The following is a 20,658-nucleotide window of genomic DNA, read 5'->3' as shown; positions in this document are numbered from 1 at the left end:
TTAAACATATTGAATGAGAAGGTGTGTCCAAACTTTTGACTGGTAGTGTATGTTAAATTACATTTCAGCACAGTGTGGCCAAAGATCATAAAAGCACGTCATGAGTGGGGGCACATTACTCTTACCCTGCTCGTGCCCTCTGCTGGATGGCAGTTCACTGTGTTGGCATGCTGGCCACTGGCTAGCTGCTCCTTTAGCCGCTCCACTTCCCTCTGGGCCTTCTCAGCTTTCTGCACACAGACATTGTATCACAGCATAACAGTTTTCATACACCAGCCACATCAATTGGCTAATGAGATGATCAAGGTGAGAACATATACATAAATCAAAGGAGCTGCCCTTGCTGTGAAGTATTAGAGCCGAGCGAAAACTTGAGTCGGGCCTGAGCAGGCGAGTGCAGCCACCGCTTTATTCTGCTGAAGGGGCTGTTTAGTCAGCCCACTTTATTCCCCAAACTGTTTACCTGCTCTGTCACACCCGGCCTGCTAATTAATGATTCATTTTGAGAACATTTATCCAGGAACTGCTAGAAGAAAGCAGCACAGTGAGAAAAAGAGCATGAGAGAGGAGAGCAGAGGGAAGAAGAAAGGAGCAGAAGAAAAGAGGGATCACCAGGATAGGAAGCAATCAAGGCAGTGAGATAACTAAGAACCCCCGTGTTCAGTACTCGCGCTCGGCAGTTTCCGACTCCGAGTGGAGCCGTGCTGCCGTAGCGCGCCCACTGATGGGGGCTTCGGTTTACACACGCTAATCACACACTCAGGGGAGGTGAGGCAGGAGTAGGAGGGATGGAGTAGGGAGGGGGGGGACAGGACGAAAGGTGTCTAATTAAAGTCAAGGCTTGATTACAGGAATCATTACCTTAACGAAGGAGCACCTCATCAGAGAAGCGCAGAGGAAGACAGAACTCACCTGGTTTGTTTTCTCAAGATTTGCCAAGATGGCACCGACCTCCTCTGCTCTGTAACAGACAAACCCAAACAAAGGAGGATTAGTGAGGAGACACATTGAGTCCATCATAAAGTCCTTTACATCCTCATCTTATAGTCCTAGTCTCTAAATTATGAAAGCAAATCTAATTTTTATAATATTCATCTCAGAAAAACAAAATATATGGAGAGATGAGCTGTGAACTTTGACCTTACAATCAGTTATGACCTAAAATAAACATCAAAATAAACACGATTTTTTTTTTTTCCTTTTGGACATCATGACAGGTGATGAACTATTCTTTTATCATAGCTTCAAGGATGAGAACAGCTCAAAAAAATGAAACATTAAACAGCACTTCATGTCTGACAGTGAAACTAAACCAGGATGGGTAAACTCACAGCAGTTTGACTCACACCAATAATGTTTCTAAGACTCTGTACATTGTTTTTTATTCACTTATGTCACTTCTACGCACATTTCTTACGGTATCACTGATTTTGTAAATATATTGTAAATGTAATTATTTAGTTTTTACATACTTTTACATACATAAATGCTAATGTACTTTTTAATTGCTAATAATTACTATTTGTCATGCTCTTTATTGTTTGCACTATCTACTGCGGCTGTAACACTGTAAATGTCCCCGTTGTGGGACGAATAAAGGAGTATCTTATCTTATCTTATCATGTTGACAATGATCCTAAACTTGAAGATGCACAGAATTTCTGTGTAAGTAAAACTGACATCAGATCGATGTGTGACTGTAAACCACATCCAGTCTCAGCTTTAGTGAGTCTTACATGACATCACATATTTTCTTATTGAAACTGAACATTGAGTTTTATACATCAAATTGATGTTCACCCTTGTAAAGACTCATGATGTTCTTGCATCTCTTACCTAGAAAAGCAGTGTTATCAGACTCTCCTGTCAAAGTCACAACACACTTCAACAGCACCACAATCTACTTCCTGAAAGCTGTAATGCAGTTGATAACAGCTACATAGTAGACCTGTAAATACCATATGAGACGACGTGTATGTTGAGATCCTCGGGTAGGTTTACTTTGTGTTTGAAATTCCAGAATGAAAACTAAAGGGGACAGAGCGTTTGAATTGAAGGGTCTGAAACTCTTGGAAGAGATCAGGTCTGCTGAGTCAGTGATCTCTTTTAAATCCCTTCTCACAACTTCCATTATCAACTTTATTCTATATTTTTACTTGAGTTTAACCGCTTTCAAAAATATATTTTAAATGATTTTTATTCCTTTAGAGTTCTTTTAGAGGAATTTTATGTCTTTTAAAATATGATAGATTTCTTGATCTTGCCTTGTGTGATTTTAAGACCTGCCTCTTTTATTTTGCTTCCCATGTAAATGCTTTGTAACATGGTTTTTTGAATAGTGCTCTATAAATTGAATTATTATTATTATTATTGCATCTGGATTCCTCCATTTTACCACAAACAAAAACGGACATATTTATTGAGTAAAAGTTATTTAAAAGCAGAGTTACTTGATCTTTTAACTCTCAACAGATGCTATAGACCCACACAGAAGCTGTGCTGAGGGATGTATTACAACTCCTCTCCTCTGAGACTCAGCTTCAACCTCTCCATACATTTAAAAATCAGAGAAGTCTAATTCAAACATGAGTCTCCAGGATTATTCACCAGGTTTGTTTGATGTTCAACAGTTTCATTTGCACTCATGGGAAAACCTGGTTTTCAAAGAAGGTTAGTGACGAGTTAACAAGCATCATGTTACTGATTCAGATTAGCACATATGTTTCTCAAGTTTCAAGAACGCTGTGGTCTTTTTTTTCTACATAAGTAAAACATGTTCAAAGAATAAATTTAACTTCTCCAATCCACATCAGTCAAACTACATTTTACCGAGCCTTCATTTTCTTTCATGTCGTATGTTCACACTTGATTGGTCCCTTGAAATATCAGTTATCAATACAATCATGGTATAGTGAGTTATCAAAAACAGAGAGACAAGGCGTCAGTCACATATTCAGACTATCATCTGTGTTAATGATCCTCAGTGTTGTGCAGTAAAGACTGGATTCAGAGAGTCTTGGTCGTGCCCAGTCCTATCAATGTGGCCAGGATAGATGGCGCCCTGCTAACAGCAAACACTAACAGGTGTCAGCTCCACATTTAATGAACTTGTGCAGTACGGAAAATGTTTTGTATTGATTACCTGCTCAGCCACTCACGCCGAAGCAGACAAATAGTCTTTCTTATCAACATTGAGGAAACAGTCAGTGAGAGTAATAGAAGCCGGCCACTGTTCACCGGCTCGGGGTCAGGGAGGGATAACTGAAGCTGGAGCTCAGGGGTCAGTGGTGCTACTGTCAGCCCAGAGGAATGTTACCAGGACAGCACACACACACAGCACAATGAAACCAAATAATAGAGACGGCCTTTCAAACTTGTTGCGCATGCGAAAGGTATGGCCAAAGTTGAAAACGTGTCCAGTCCAACAAAATGGATGGCAGAGGGTCTAGAAACATCAGTTCAATTGTGCAATGGATTAAGCCTGGGAGAAAATCCATTAGCAGCGGCTGACTGTGCTCTGGAGCACAACCCAAACAAAGGAGTGTTTACTTTGAATGTCTATCGACATCCTTCATACAAGCTCAGATTCATTTCAGGCGTGCGGTGGATACATTGCGCTCAAAGACCAGGACAAGGTAGAGTGTTTTCTGAAGCAATCTTTAAATGGAGCAATTCTTCTTGAGGGCTGTCAAGGCCCAGCTGCCAGTGAAGGCAAACACAGACCTCTCTCATCGACCTGCATTAGTGGCTGAGTCACTCTCACTCTGAGCCTTTGCAATGGCATTCCTTTGCTCTGCACTGGACATGAATTTATGTAAGAAAAATAAAGAAGAGCTGGTTCAGCACTTCACGGGGGACAATGAGGAGCAGAGAGGAACAAACCCAACCTAGACTTGCAAAAATAAAGGGGGTCTGACACATGTGGCAGAGGAAACATGGATGGTACAGTCAGGGGAGGAATCTCACTTGTTTGCCATCTCCTGGTTGTATTTACACCTCAGGTCCAGCAGTTCTGTCTGTGCGGTGTTCAGAGCTGGAAAGAGACAGACAGGGACATTTTCATGAAAAAACACATGAATGTTCACTTTGCCAGTATAATGTTTCCAATACAGATTCCACATTTAAAGTACCACAGGGGGAAAAGTACAAAATTAATGCTCATTGTATAAAAAAACAGCGTTGTGTATTTACATGGTAAAAATGTAATTCAATTTGAAAATGTGTCCATTTTTTTCCTCATGTGATGTCTTTAAAGCAGTGAGATGTGTTACAGCAGGGGGCACCATACAGCAGTTTTACATATTTGCTCCATAATAGGTTGAAGTAAATGCAACAGCTACAGTAGACCCTACATGTCAGCGTTTGAAGAACTTACATGAGTGCAGACTCTTGATCTTCTCCTGAGACTCTAAGAGTCTGTCAGCTGAACTTGCAGTGGCGCTCTCCTCCTCCTCCTCCTCCCTGTGAGAAGAAACTCTCTCTGTAACTTGGACTGAGACACGGCCACAAAGGTTTTGGTATGACGAGTAACTTCATGCATTTAGACGGAAAATTGATATCTTCAAAACTAAAACTTGAATGAAAAAGAAGCTTGTTGTTTTCTGTATTTCATGCGTGTCCTGTTCCTCAGCTGTCTTCTCTACTGCTGTCGTTGCAGACGTCTTATCATATCCCTAAAGTTCACCCAGGGTAGCATGATAGGGGCATTAGAGACAAATAACCCTGTTATCTATATCTTGGGAATTAATACTGTTACTTTAAAGATCATTATAGTGGGTTAAAATGTCTATGAAAGGGTTAATGGTTAGAAACACTCCTTATATGCATGTCTTCTTTTAATCTTTGTCTAAAATATTTATTGTGACAGCAGCTTTTCTCTCAATCTGAATCTGCGCTGCACAGACAGTAAAGAGGTTCTTCTAAAGTAGGGAGATGCTATTTAAAGTAAATCAATCAGAGGTTGAGTGTTCACTATTTCTCACCCTCGGCCCTCAGCTTGGTCCTGGTAGTTCTGTTGTGGGGAGCCTGGGGCCCCAGGAACCGGCGTGGTGTTGGGGCTCATCATGGAGGCTGGGGAGCTGGAATTGTGGGCCTTGTCTGACACTACTGCCCCTGAGACTGCCGGACCATCGTCTGAAGACTCTGTTTACACGGAGACCAATGACAATGAATGCAAACTTTAAATTATTACTCCAGATTACAAAAAGTAGATGACATTATTTTCCCATATCAACATATAACAATGTATTTTGATATCCGGTCATTTTAAGATGACTTTTTGTGACACCAAGATCCACAGCCTTAAGAACTAGGTGGTTTAAATGAGCTCAGCACCACATTCAGACCTTCACAGCTACATTAAAATCTATTCTTATTCAAGCAGGATGCTCCCTAATGTGGATGATTTTGGCCTGACCTGTCTTTTCAAGGCTCTCCAGGTGCTTCTTCCAGTGCCTGCTAATCTCTCGTACCAGGGCCTCGCTGTCTGGGGCAGAACTCTGAAGCTGCTGCAGCCTACCCTCTAGGGTGTGTGAGGCCTCCAGCACCGGAGCTGGATCTGTGGAAACAGACACAAACAAATCTCTGTAGAAAGAACTTCTTAGATCCATGTGATATCCATACGCTGCTACTTTTCAAAAAAAGAAGCAAAATAACTGTTTTACTGAGCGTGCTGCCGGTATGGCACATTACAGAGTTTTCTGCACCGCAGTTCCAACAGAGGAACACTATTCCACTGAGACTTCTTTCCAAAGAGTGACTCTGAGACTTTCCCCACTCAGATGCCTTTGAAATTTTCTCAGGCTGGACCTAATGACACAAGTGCTGTTCCAACCCTTCACATGCACAGAAATCATGTCTAATGAGTCTTCTCATGTGCTGATGAATGGCAAAGAAGACAAAAAGATTGCCATAAATATATGACAAAGTCTTAGGTTCTAAGTATACACCTAGGCAAAGTGTAGAAAAAGTCTGCTCCTGAAAAGGGGGTAAAAAAAAAAAAAAGCGTGATTCTTTAGCACAACAGAGGAGCTGTTTTGCAATGCATGCGCGGCAGCACCGGGCCCATGGGGCCAACTAGGAGGCTGTTTCTCAGCTAACAAGTCTCCTCTGTATCATTTGATCATTTAAATTATTATGCCAGGAATTCTCAGGAGGCAGCTCGGCACTCCACATCACAGGGCTGTTTTTAATCTTCCCCTTCCCTTTCTTCCCCTCCCGAAAAGTTCAACAGCTCAGAGAGAGAGAGCTGCTCCTGTTGTGTACCTGCCTGCCGAACACCAAAGGAGGTGACTTCTAGTGCCAAAGCACAGAGAGGGAAGCTCAGGGGAGCTCCTTGACAAGGGGGGAGGCGAGATGTAGAGCCACACGCACACACGCGCACTCACACGCACTCACACCCTTACACACACATACACACAAGCACACACACACACACACACACACACACACACACACATACACACACACACACACACACACGGCAGCTCTTCAAAACTCTAAAAGAGGAAGAAAATCGCTGCTTTGCTGCACAAACTTTTCTCCCACAGCTTTCATCCACTCATCTTAGACTTCTGTGAGGAACCCAATTGGATCCCTTTTTCAGTAAGGGCACTGACTGAAGTGACTTTTCATAAGAAGTTGGAGCCACAGACGTTTAAACTTTGCCAGATGCCACAGAGAGAATGCAAACTCTGAGCCAGCAGGTCACAAAAATAAATGCTCATCAGAGAGCCAAAACTTCTGCACGGTGCAATTTGTTGAAATCCTGGCCACGCATTGCAGCTAGTCATATCTGCATTTTCATCAGACAAACATTTTGGGCCATTTAATTGATCGAGCTATTTTTCCCAGGACCGTTTACAGTCAAACATTGTCTGCATTCATTGTTACACCAAGTGTGGAGATATTGCATCAGTCACAAGGGACATCACTATTAAGAGCACAGCTCTTCTAAGACAAACAGGATGACTTAAAGCACTGCTATTCCATCGACCCACTGTCACAGAAATCACTTTATCAGCCTCTTTCCCATATATCCTTTCAACTTTTAATGATCAAAGGACAGAGATTATAGTAAGGGATCTCTCACACATGGACAAGCCAGGATTATCAATCAGTGGCAGGGGAGTTAAGTAAAGTCAAATTTAAAGTGAAGGGATATAACTTAAGACTGTATACAAAATTAACCTCCGTCAAAGTAGAGCAGCAGGGGTTCTCTCTGAGGGCCCGGGATCTACAGTTACTGAAGGAGAGTCCAGAAAGCCTGCTGATAACTTTAGAAAAAGAGGCTGCTAATTGACACAGCTCACAGGAAGAACTGGAGCTAATTTTTAGAGCAGCTCTGATTGTAAATCCACAAAGTAAAACCTGGAACTGAAGAGGAATCCAGCGCTTCTTTGACTATTCACATTCAAGAAGATAATCAGGAAGTAACACACAGCTGATGAGGCAGTATGTACATCAGGTGCTTCACATCACTCTCATGATACTATATTAATGAATCCTAATCTTAATCATGTATGATGCTCTGGAGTTAAACAGATCAGGAAACAGCAGCTCAGTTTGAACCCATAAATCAACATTAAATAAATCAACATTAAATAAATCATGTCTTTTGTCTGAAGCAGCTTCAGCTCTGAACGAGGAGAGACGCGTGACATAGAGAAGGGTTCAACAAAGTCACGGTGAACATATCTGTTTGACATTAAAGGGTTATTCTGTGATTATGTTTTATTTACAACTTCAGTCCTATTTTTCTTCATCTGACCATCATTCAATGATCATAATACTGAACAGGCAGTCTGGATCTGAAAACACAGAGTCTGCCTCCACGGTGGAACTGGAGCAGACAGACAAACAGGGAGGTGTAAACAGAACAACAGCTTATACAGATTTAAGACAGCGTTACCTTCAAGTCTATATTCAGTATCTGGTGTTTATTTTGCACAGCCAAAATGAGCTGTGATGTTCGAACATTGCACTTTGTTGAAAAATGTCACCAATAACGTGTTTCTTTTCCTTCAAAATAAGTCTGGAGCTGCATTTCTTAACAAGCTGACAGCTCAGGTTCCTTCCTCCATCTGACCTCGTTTTTAGCGTAAAGGCAAAACAGGAATTTAGACGACAATTAAAGATGATCAGACATGCAAACAGAAAATAGTGTGAGTAAGAACCGTGAGTGAATTTGAAATTAGTTTTGGCTTTCCATACATATTCAAAGATAGAATAGAATATACCTTTATTTGTATTTGTCGTATTTATTTTACTATGTGGAAATCTGTCCTCAGTTTCACAAAAGTCACACAGACTAACAAACAATACAACATTCAGAGATGTCACAGTCACAGCCAACATAATTCATAAACCTATTAAAAATGTAAATATCTAAACCTGTTCAATATTTTAAAATGTAATACCGGGGTGTTGTTGCTCTAGCGGTCTAAGCATTGGCCCCATATACAGAGGCTATAGTCCTCATTGCAGTGGTAGCAGGTTAAACTCCATTTGCTGCGTGTCTTCCCCTCTCTCTACTCCCCATAGTTACTGTCTCACTTCAGCTTTCCCATCAAATAAAAGGCAAAAATGCCCAAAAACACAACTTAAAAAAATGAATAAAAATGTAATCAAACTTTAAAAAGTCATGATTGGGGCGCTGGTGTCCTAGCGGTCTAAGTGCCCCACATACAGAGGCTACAGTCCTCATCGCAAAGGTCACCGGTTCGACTCCCGGCCGCGACCATTTACTGCATGTCTTCCCTCACTCTCTACTCCCCACAATTCCTGTCTCTCTACTGCTGTCTCATCCAATAAAAGGCAAAATATAACTTTGATAAAAAAAAATATAATCACCTCATTAACAGCCTAAAGAAAAAGTAAAAGAGCAATGGGTCATTGGTGTCTCATAATTTAGTTCACAGATGAAGAACATCCTCTGTAAACCCTGGACAGATGGGCGGTGCTACAGTTTGTTATTTTAAGAGTTTCACAAATTAAAAAGTGAACTTTTGGTTTAAATTTTAGAATTGAAGAATTTAGTAATTTAATTGCTCTTTGGACAAACAAGTTTTATAGAGATTTTTGGTGGCTTATAGCAGTCCAAAGCGCTGACCTTATCAGAGAAAATTCAAAATGAGGGGACCATGGATGTGCGGGGTCTTCTGTAAGTTAAGGGCTTTCTTCTCAGTGTTCAGTACGTCTGTCACTAAGGGGCATCAGCAGTTTCCCACTGATCTTACTGGCTGTGTTGACCATTCTTATCAAATTTCCTTCACATTTGAAGAGATGGACTAGATTTGATTATTCAAATAATACTGTTTTTCTCTGTTTTAGATAATAATCTGAAAAGGTACACGACCCGTCAAAAGTTTAGAAACATCTTCTCATTCAAGGGTTTGTATTTATTTAAATCATTGTAAACACTGTAGATTAATACCAAAGAAATTAAACTATGAATGAACATATATGGAATTATTTTAATTAACATAAAAAGTGTTAAACAAAGCGGAACATGTTTTATATTTCAGATTCTGTAAAGTAGCCCCCTTTTTCCTTCATGACAGCTTTGCACACTCTTGGTATTCTCTCAGTCTGCTTCATGAAGTGGTCTCCTGGAATGGTTTCTAATTAACATGAGCCTTGTCAAGAGTTCATTTGTAGAATGACTTGCCTTCTCAATGTGTTTGAGACCATCAGTTGTGTTGTTCAGAGGTAGGGTTAGTACACAATGGATAGCCCTATTTCACTTCTGTTTTTATCCATATTATGGCAAAACCAGATTATTTCATAGTTTGGATGTCTTCAGGATTAATCTGCAATGTTGAAAATAAATTAAAAAAACATAGAATGAGAAGGTGTGTCCAAACTTTGACTGGTAGTGACTATTAAACAGATTGTGGTTACACTGTTTGTCTACTTGGTTACCACTTGAATCTACAACTCACTGATGAAGACGAAGGGCTGTTTGGATGAAGAACAGGTGGGGAAATGTTGGTGAATAAACCAAACAAGGTGTTTCTACTCGATGTACTGTCAGTGAGTCTCACAGTGATCTGCATGCTGTGGTGTTCTTCCTCTTACTTTAAAATGAATGTATTATTAAGGATAGAGGAGTAGGCCATGGTTGGTAAACCCAGACTCGGTAATAGCCAGAAAAAGTTGTCAGGACTTTTAATTGTTTTTGCAGATTCTCAGCCGCATTGATATCGTGTTTCATCACTTTGGCTGAGTGATAATGAGGTTGCCATCCTGTAGCTGCTTCCTTGTGGTCACTGTGATGTGGTTTCTGTGCTATTGCACATTGCAAAGCAGGGAGGCAGTTTGTGCATCTGGGTGAGGTTTCATTCCAGCAGCCAAAACCTGTCAGAGGCTGGACGGCTCAGTGGACTGCAGGTGGCACCGGGGAGGACAGTGTACAGGTCCGGGATGTGTGTTTAGGTGGGTGGGGGTGGACCGGGGTGGTGTGCGCCAAGACAAGCAGGTGTGTCGGGGCGGTCCGTCTTGGCCCTGTCAGCGATACACCATCATTAGGCGGTGTGGGCGCAGCAGGGTGCACCATTATGTCTCCCTGGGCCCTGTGTAATTACGCTCTGACATAATTAACCCAGCAAGCCCATTAGCCAAGCATTGGCTGGCTGAAGAGAGAAAAAAAACGCTATAATTATTTGTTGTGCGCATGTTAATGAGGCCAGCTGTGTTCCCATCATACAACACGAACAAATTAATTTACAAGGCTGTGCTCCAAGGTTTTTTCTTTTCATTCAAAACAGTCTTGTTTTTTTCCTCTGAGTGGACTTCAAGGTCCATAAACACGCTCTGCCGCTGCTGCAACAAACAGTAACACTGCTGTAATATTGTTGTCAAGAACCAAAACTAGGTTGAGAGAACACTTAGTCTTTACTTTCACCTTCACTGACAATGTAAAGTGGTATAAAGTATGTAGGATAAATTGCTGCCTCTATTCTTCCACCTGTCAAGGATTAGATTCCATTAGGAGAAAAACACAAACTGTTTGCAGCAATTTCATAAATATGACTTTTGTGTTTGCGGTGCATTTTTAACCAACGTGTATTTGATATTCAGATAGCAAACCGAAGTCTCACTTCACCTTGATGTGGAGAAGGAGTGAGAAAATACTAAAATAAAAAGATGGGTGGAATGAAAAAAATGATTGTGGGAAGCGGCGGCTTTTGTGTGTGAACAAAACAAAGCTGAAAGAGAAACTTCTTAACCTGTTCGTTTTCATAGCTGTTCCATGTCTTTGTCTGACAGACTGAAGGACGGAGAAGAAATGACATCAATACCAACATATTTTAAAGCTCAGAACAAAGAGCGGAGCCCGAGCTAGATGGCATTTAAAATTAACATGAGATGCAGCAGTGAGAGAAGAAGTGCCAATGACATTCAAACCAAACTTCACTTCAAATGAGACAAAAATATAAAGCTACCTGCCTGACATTCTTATTTATGAGACATCCAAGACAAATCACAATGAATTAACCTCATCAAATACCCCGGCCTATTATTTCTACATTTTTGAATCCCATGGTTACATCTCAATCGTTTCAGGCACCTACACACATACACACATTCCCTCACACACACCACACGGTTGCAGTCTTTTAAGAGCACACTCTCTCCTGGTCCCTCTGGGGTCTCCTACTCCACAGGGATCAGTTGGAGAGGCCCAGCTCTTTTATGAACATAATGCATTATTAAGCACCTCAAACATCTCCTGGGCCTTTGTTTATTACTGCTCTTATTAATCACTTGTGCATAATTTCTTCCCGCCCAGAGAGCTTTCATTTTCCATCAGCTTTTATATGTCGTTATTTTCCGGCAGACCGCCACAAACACACACGGCACTCCTTTTCGCTCTCATCCTGACTGTAGGTACTCAGCTGCAAAATTACAATAAAGCCAGCCTGCTGTGCCTTGCAGGCCCCTCTTGCTGGTGCTTGTTTATGTATATGAAGGGTTGAAGAAGGACAACCATTCTTTATGCATTTGAATAGCTCTGAATTACTAAGGTCAGTGCATTCTGTTCTGATAATCTCATAGCCCAGGGAGAAATCTGATGTGAATATGTAAGGCACTTATAACCATCTCATGACACGGGTAGATGTACGGCGGCTGCATGTGAGAAAAAGCTGTTTCTGCATGTGTGCCTTGCTCTGCAGTACCGCTGGTCACCACTAACAAGCACTCTTGCCAAAACATTTCCACATCTCTGCACACAAATATACTGTACAGCGAGACAAACACACACCTCAGACATGCCGTAGGCACGGCGCACACACACACTTAGAGGGGTGTATTCAGATCAGAATCTTCACAAACTCTCAGTGAGCTCCCCGCTCAGATAAAAGGAGCTGTGTTCTAAAGGAGAAGGGGAGCGGGGTGGATCCTGAGGGATGAGTGTGTGTACTGAGAGGAGGCAAGGAAGAGCAAACACCTGGAGCGTCAGTCTCAGGGCTACGCCCCTGGCGACAGGGCCTCGTTGCTCTCAGAGAGGTGGCAACAAACGCTGACGTTCAAACGCCACTCAGACACACACTCTCTCTTTCCTCTCTCTCTCTCTCTCTCCAGGAGAGATGAGCAGAATGAGACAGTGAGGAGGAGAGAGGTAGTAAATGAGAGGGGAAGTGAGGTGTATCTCTGGGTAACCGGTGAATTCAGGCTGAAGCTGACACTGTTTTTTAGATTTCAGTGATCAGGACGTGTTTATCTGCACTGATCAAAACCGTGCGGAGGTGATATAAACATTGTTAGGGAAACACTGTTAACAGGCCTCTTTCAAGCCTCAGACTAGGTAGGAGTTACAGTGCACAGCATGGGGAGATGTCACAAGCAAATCAAAATATAGAACGCTAATGAAAGACTCCAGCGGATTGACATTTCGGCTTAGGGGCCTCATAAAAGACGAGAGAAGAGAGAGAAAATCACTTCAATCACTTCAACTAAAAACTTACTTCTGTTCAGAGTTTCATAAGAACAATGAACTGGAGCTTTGCCTCTGCCTTCACAAAGAATAACATCATCATGCCGGCCTCCTGCTAATGTTGTTTGTATTCAGTGTGGGCTGCGAAATAGGTAACTGATATGTGACCAGATGCCAATGACAGCCAGATACAACAGGTCACATATTGAGCTGCTTGGCGTCCCCCTCCCCCTCCTTTTCTTGTTGGCCTTACATTCATTAACTCTGCTGTTGGCCTCCTCTGATTGGACAGAAGGCCTGAGTGTCGGGCACACAAATGAGCACGTACACACACATTGAGAGAGGCACTTTCAAATGAAATAATAGGGTAGAAAAAACGTCCCGCAATGAATAGTAATAACTGCATTAAGATTAACGAGCATGGCGTGTAAAGAATAATTGCATCTGTCAAAAGATTAAAAATACATGAGCTGTAGCATTTGTTGAGGGAATGGTGGGGAAGCTCACTGTTGTGTTTGAGGGGCAGAGAGAAATGAAGTGGGGCCACAGCCAAATGACTGTCCTCCAGTGTACCTGGAGTCATCCATTCAAGCATGGGGTGGGCGGGAGGGGGGAGTTGTGACCTTGGACACGAGCAGCAAGATGTACAGTGACAAACAGGGATGAATACTACAGGCCCTCATCACAGATGGCAGATACTGCAAGGGCCTCACACAGAAATTCTCTCAGTGGTCTGGTTTGTGCTTGTTGCCAGGAAAGTGTGTGTGCGTGTGTGCGTGTGTGTGGTGATGGTGGAGAGGGTAGGGGGCTGGCAATGTTGAAATGGTCACAGCGTCTGTTTTGGGTGCCAACTGAGTCTAATATTAAAATCAAATATAAGTCCAACATGTGCCTCTGATATGGCTGAAATACAGGGAATTAAAAAAGATGGTCCCTGATCATCGTCCCTGCAGACTTCAGGACTGTATGATGTGCTGCTCATTGTTGATGTAGGCGGTGGGGTCAGCAGCCATCCTCATATTCAATTACATTTGTCTGTTGTGTGCAAAAAATAACAGGGGTGGATTCTGTTAATATTGCCACAATAACCCTCAAAGCTAGCAAGTTTATAGCATCAGATGGTAATCCAATACCAAGAAATCAGCTTACGATGTACAGGATGGATGTTCTTGACTCAAGAATGTGAAGAGCTACATTACCAGTCTAAAGTTTAAACAACGTTTTTTGTTTATTCTAATTATTGTAAACACTGTAGATTAATACCAAAGACATCAAAACTATGAAAGAACATATCTGGAATTATTCAATTAACTAAAAAGAGTTAAACAAAGCAGAATATGTTTTGAATTTTAGATTCTGTAAAGTAGCCCCCTTTTTCCTTCATGACAGCTTTGCACACTCTTGGTATTCTCTCAGTCTGCTTCATGAAGTGGTCTCCTGGAATGGTTTCTAATTAACATGAGCCTTGTCAAGAGTTCATTTGTAGAATGACTTGCCTTCTTAATGTGTTTGAGACCATCAGTTGTGTTGTTCAGAGGTAGGGTTAGTACACAATGGATAGCCCTATTTGACTACTGTTGTAATCCAGATTATGGCAAAACCAGATTATTTCATAGTTTTGTAATGTGGAAAATAATCAAAACAAATAAGAAGCATTGAATGAGAAGGTGTGTCCAAACTTTTGACCGGTAGTTAGATGCAGTCAGCCTCAAAACAGGAAGATCCTTGTTATTCTACATTACTTGTTTCCTATGTGAGGGGTAATGTATGGTTAGCAGGTAGTTATTGGAAATAGTATCCCGATAGAGTGAGACAAGACCACTTCTGCTTCCTAGTATTGCTGGACAGGATCCAGTGTGTTGCTCATGATAGTGAAAGTTAATAACCATTGACAAGAGGTTGTCAATCAGAATCAAGCATTTTACAAAACCGGAAGATCAGTGAGAAAGCTGAGTAATAAAAATATGTAGAACATAGAAGTTCGTAGTCGCAGTTATATACATGAAGTAAGATGTGATTTATGTAGCAACATCTCTTTAAAGAAATAATCAAAGTGGTGTTAGTGGTCATACTAGTGGCGCTGGTGACGTTGTGGTCCAAGCGCCCATTTACAGAGGCTATAGTCCACATTGCAGAAGTTGCTGGTTCGATTCCCGGCCTCAACATTTGCTTAATTTCTTCCCCCACTCACTACTTCCCACATTTCCTGTCTCTCTTCAGCTGTCCTATCAATAAGGGCAAAAATGCCCCAAAATATAAAATAAATTCCTACAATATTCAGTTTTATTGTAAGCATATTTTTCTTTTCATGGAGTTAAAGTCATAAAGAACTGATCATAACACTGTTTAGTAATCTCTGACCTTAGAAAGAATACAGCTGACGTCATTTGGTATGAGTCTCAGTGATACAGAGAAACAGACTCTCTTTGTAAAGGTAAGGTCACACAGAGGTAGGAGGCTGTCACATCACCTGATGTAATCTGACACTGTACTCTCAATATAATGACCACACATGAAAACGCTTTAAAGTTACAGAGAGATAAATAATATTGTACCATTAAAAAAAAGCTTCATTATTCTACTTCTACTTGTAGTTAATGTCAGGACACAGACTCCGTCTATGTTTTGAAACACTCTAAGTTGAATCCGTTCTGTAGTTTAGAGAGGTTCACCACAGAATGTATCCTATACGACGCTCCTGGGCTTAAATTAAGGCCCAGATGTATAAGGTATAGGTCTGAAAAATCAAACTGAATACATCTTCAAAGAACCATATTTCTTATCAAGGAAATAGCTCCATTCAAAGTGTGTGTGTGTGTGTGTGTGTGTGTGTGTGTGTGTGTGTGTGTGTGTGTGTGTGTGTGTGTGTGTGTGTGTGTGTGTGTGTGTGTGCATGTGTGTGTGCATGTGTTTGGAAGTGCAATATCAAGCAGAGGACTTCAAGGAAAAATGGAGACCTTTAAAAGTCAGTGGCTGTCGTCGTTATTTCTCTGACGCAGACTTTTATCTTGTATTCATTGAATCTGTAAACAGCATTCTCTACTCCTGCCACAAGTGTTCCTCTGATCTAAACTGAGATTGGGCAGCGTTTTGTTCCGGCTCCTGCAACAAAAAGCAATTCAGTACACATGCCCTGGCATTGAAATAACAACTGAATATACAGTAGACACAGTATGTTTTTCAGCACTCTAACTTTACTGTCTTTGCCCTCTCTCTCACTTTCCCCCTATTGGCTTCATCAGGCCTGCGTTCCACAAGAAGCCAGACTTCAGTTGGGATTTTAATTGGCTCTCCACAATCAACAGCAGAGCTCCTCAAGGATGTGTTCGCTGCTCAGCCAGGCTACACTCAAGGACCAATGCTGGGTTTTGAAGTGGCCTCACGCAGAGTTTTGGAAACCACTCTGAGAGCGCAGACTTTGAAAAATAGATAAGAGCCACAGGGTATAGGGTTTTATGTATCTTACATCCATGTGCTGTTGCACCATATTTATCCATGGCAAGAAAGTTAATTTTTGGTGAGCATGTTGCTTCATATATACATGATAAATCAGTGTGTGCATGCTTATAGGGCTGGTGCTATGATAAAGGTAGAGGTTTGAAGACATCTCAGGGGAGTGATGTTTTGAAGAGGGAGAGATAATTCCAGCGGTAAGGTGTGTGAGTGTGGTGCTTACACTGCTGTTGCTGTTTGTGACGAGGCACATCTCTGGTCTTAGTGGGAGACTCACCTGGGGCCTCGATAAGCTGTTTGTAGATTCCCAGGAATGCAGACTCGGCCTCCTTACTGCGCTTGTTCAGAGCAACCACCTGCAGGGGAAGAAGACGCCATTAAGGTAAACATCGACTGATATAATCCCAGCATATGTGTCAACTCACAATGCACAGCACATTTACATCTCTGGCATCCATTTGATGTTTTTACAGCTTCAAATCTTATATTGCCAACAGGAGATCAATAAAAAGCAGAGCAGAGGTCAGCCTCTCACATCTTTCCAATAAATAGAGCTGACATTGCTGGACGCCTGTTTATGAACTTTACCTTTAGTATGTAAGACTGACATACAGCACAGCACCAAGTTTCTGCATACACTACCAGTCAAAAGTTTGGAAACACCTTCTCATTCAAGGGTTTGTATTTATTCTAATTATTTGAAACACTGTAGATTAATACCAAAGAACATATATGGAATTATCTAATGAACAAAAAAGTGTTAAACAAAGCAGAATATGTTTTATATTTTAGATTCTGTAAAGTAGCCCCCTTTTTCCTTCATGACAGCTTTGCACACTCTTGGTATTCTCTCAGTCTGCTTCATGAAGTGGTCTCCTGGAATGGTTTCTAATTAACATGAGCCTTGTCAAGAGTTCATTTGTAGAATGACTTGCCTTCTTAATGTGTTTGAGAGCATCAGTTGTGTTGTTCAGAGGTAGGGTTAGTACACAATGGATAGCCCCATTTGACTACTGTTGTAATCCAGATTATGGCAAAACCAGATTATTTCATAGTTTTGATGTCTGATTTGATGTCTGAAAATGATTAAAATGAATTAAAACCATTCCATTAGAAGGTGTGTCCCAACTTTTGACTGGTAGTGTACATTAACCAATTTAGACACCGCATCCACATAACCAGGGACGACTAGTGGAACAAGGACTAGCCTGTGTTGATGTTCTCCCTGTTTTATTAACAGCTGAGCTGCTGCATGTTGCGAGGTGACATTTGGCCTGTTAAATGTAGGTGACGGTGTTTGTGTGAAGGCTCGCCTGCGACAGTGGCCTCCATCACCAGCAGCACTCGGCACCTGCTATCCCCGGCTCTGCGGGTGATGCAAACCAATTAACGATTCATTAGGAGGGACAAAGAAAGTGAATTAGCCACCACCTGGCCCCATGGAGAGGGCACCTGCACTAGTGGGTATGTGGGTTATCCTGCTCCCACCTCCTGCTAAGACCACAAGCCTGTTTGCGAGTCAGAGGACTCAGTGATGCCGCCTCTTGAGGTCCCCTGCTCTGAAACAGTAAATCAGATCAGGCTCATCCAAATGACCCCCTGCTTATAGAGCAGACGGAGTTCAAATTATTGTCATCTATTGTCTGTGGTGTTTCTGTCACCGTTTATCACAGCCTCTGCAGATCAGCTCAATGTGCTCAGGGTCAAGTATATGTCTGAGCCATGCTGCTCCACACTGATGAAACTTAAAAAAGAAAAAACATTTATTTTGCAAAGGCTGAAAACACTTAGGGGAGTGGTGGTGGTGGTGCATGTGGTGGTGGAGGTGCGTTAGGCCTGTTTAGTGGGGTTATAAATAAGGTGTGTTGAAAAAGCACGGCACAGAGAGCTGTTGATTTACTGGAAATGGCTGGCGTCCTCCCTGGGGAGGCATAACGACAGCATCATGTTTAAAGAAATATCATAAAGATCAAGCAAATCCCCACATCACTCCCACTCGGAGCAGCTCGGAGGAGTTCATGGAAATGGAAAAGGCTGGAGCCCAATCAATACAGATGCAATAGTCTGCAGCTCTCAGCCAGCTCCCTGCTACACCATGCTGTTGTCTCACTCAGCCTTACCCCAATTTACCCCTCCTCTCTCCCCGTCCACTGAAACCACCGTCCCTACCTCCCCCCAGCCGTCCCTCTGCTCTCCTTCTACATGATGTTCATTTACAAACAGTACATGAGGCACTCTGGTCACATGTACACAGTGTCCAGCTTCATATGCGGGTTATGAGTTCATAAACAGCTTGTGTTGTTCATGCTTTGCTTTATATTCACTTAAGACAGACTGTTTTATGAGTTCTCAGCTGTTACAATGAACTGGAACAATCTCCTGACCCTGAGAGTCACCATAACAAACCTCTGCTCTTCAGCTTAACATGCAGCAAAGCTCCTAACGCACTGTGTGACATCCAGACAAACTATTATCAACCTGAGCTTGAACTACACAGGCATGACAGCAGGGTGGCTGATTCTAGTCATCAACTTTTCACAGACAGTCTGCTAGCTGGCTGAGCTTCCTCTCCAGCATATACATCAAGTGAGGCTCCAAACTGCATGTGCAAAGAGCCTGAGATCCTATGAAGGTAACAGCTCAGGCTCCTTTTCCAGAGACTCTTGGGGTCTCCTGGCCCTCCATCATCCTTTAACGAGAGAACACAGAGATTACCTCCACAATCACACCATTAACCTGCCTACAGACGCTAGAAGAGACATCAATCACACGCCTGCCTGATGCCTTCTCACGTTAGTGCCTGCTATGCGTATAGATACCCCCCACAACCCACCCATGCTATCATCAAAGCACTCTGAGGTGTCGTGCATAATATGGGCTGATCAGGGACTCATCTTTATCTCCATGCTAATCCACCTCCAGCCACGCACAGTAGATTTCAAAGCCAGAAGTCTCACACTAGCAGATACGAGCACAGGGCTCCAGGAAGGACTACGACTGGCAAATCTCCTCTCCTCTTTTGGATGCAAGATACAGCTCCAGCCCTGACTTGGGCTCACAGCATTCTTTGTTTTCACCCGTTTTGTGATAAAGGATACGACTACCCCGGGAATGGGCTTGGCCACAGGTTGATTTTACAAGCAGGAGTAAAGCCTGGGGCAGAGTTGCAGGAGAGAGACAAAGGAAACCTGTTAGCGCTCCTCCATAACTCTTCATGCAGCAACAGAGTGGGCAGAACACAGCCGCTGGGACAAGGCTGCTGGGAAATACTTACTGATAAGCCTTTGAGAATACTTACAGTACCCGCTAGTGAGTCTGTGTGTGTGCTTCTGAGTCTGTGTGTGTGTCTGTGAGACAACAAGCTAGCATGTGTTAGGCGGAGTGAAATAAATGGAGGAGGAGAGAACAAATCCAGAAAGAAGTAGAGGAAGCAGAGTGAAGGGCTACTGAGCGACATACAGAGAGATGAAGAGACAACGGAAAAGAGAGGTTCCCATAAAGAGCGCAATTAGCAATTATGCAGTCATCAATTACAATTATCACAACTGGTGATTATGCAATTATCACTCTAAATCATCGTTTTCCCTCTCTGCCTTACCAGTTTGCCACCCCCTGTGATTTGGTTGTTTGGGGATGGGTTGTGATGATGTAGGTGATTAAAGTGTGTGAAGATGATGGGGGTATATGGCTGTTGTCGGGGCAGATCTTGCCCAGCAGGGGTGCTTACAGTGCGTCTGTATATGCATCTGTGCCTGGATGTACACAGCAGCCCGTGGTTTCATTCTCCGTGTGTGAGAGTGCAGAGTGCTCATGGATATGCTGCTCAGATCTCAAGGTGGATGCGGTTGGTGCTGTGGGTGGTTTAGGGACAGCAAATGTATGGTTCCACAGTCCCTGAGGCCTCTAAATTACCTGTCATCTTCCCCATGATGCAAAGGTCAGTGCACAATCATAGAGAGTCCATCCTACTGTGCTGCTCACTGAGCGCCAGTCCAGCCCACAGGCTGACAGGATGTCACAACAACCCCGGTCCCACTCCATGCTTATTAGAACTAAACAGTGGGAAGCCCACCACTGCCACAACACCACTTGTCACAACACCTTCCTGAAGAATTCACTGGCGTCCTGACAAACACTCAGTCCTTGGTGTTAATATAAGTGATGGGAACATGAGGCTAAAGACTGACAATGCACTTCTCTTCTACATGGGTTTAAGCACTGACGCATTCCCAACATATTTGTATTTTTGTGGAGCACTTTTTTTAATT

General features: G+C 42.5%; 1 protein-coding gene across 3 annotated transcripts in view; it reads right to left on the bottom strand.

Moving 5' to 3' along the window:
* The window catches only part of cux2b (cut-like homeobox 2b), a 94,328-nt gene that overhangs the window by 10,707 nt on the left and 62,963 nt on the right, over nucleotides 1-20,658 (bottom strand). For all 3 annotated transcript variants that reach the window (XM_034692487.1, XM_034692486.1, XM_034692488.1), the window contains exons 4-10: nucleotides 16,668-16,746; nucleotides 5,417-5,557; nucleotides 4,983-5,142; nucleotides 4,376-4,461; nucleotides 3,967-4,033; nucleotides 913-961; nucleotides 126-230 (exon numbers count right to left, since the gene is read on the bottom strand). In XM_034692487.1, coding sequence (XP_034548378.1) covers nucleotides 126-230; nucleotides 913-961; nucleotides 3,967-4,033; nucleotides 4,376-4,461; nucleotides 4,983-5,142; nucleotides 5,417-5,557; nucleotides 16,668-16,746 — 687 coding nt within the window. The remainder of the gene's footprint in view (nucleotides 1-125; nucleotides 231-912; nucleotides 962-3,966; nucleotides 4,034-4,375; nucleotides 4,462-4,982; nucleotides 5,143-5,416; nucleotides 5,558-16,667; nucleotides 16,747-20,658) is intronic.

This window comes from Notolabrus celidotus, chromosome 9 (assembly GCF_009762535.1).
Source record: "Notolabrus celidotus isolate fNotCel1 chromosome 9, fNotCel1.pri, whole genome shotgun sequence".
Classification (NCBI taxonomy): domain Eukaryota; kingdom Metazoa; phylum Chordata; class Actinopteri; order Labriformes; family Labridae; genus Notolabrus; species Notolabrus celidotus.
This window is presented reverse-complemented; position numbering and strand designations above follow the sequence as displayed.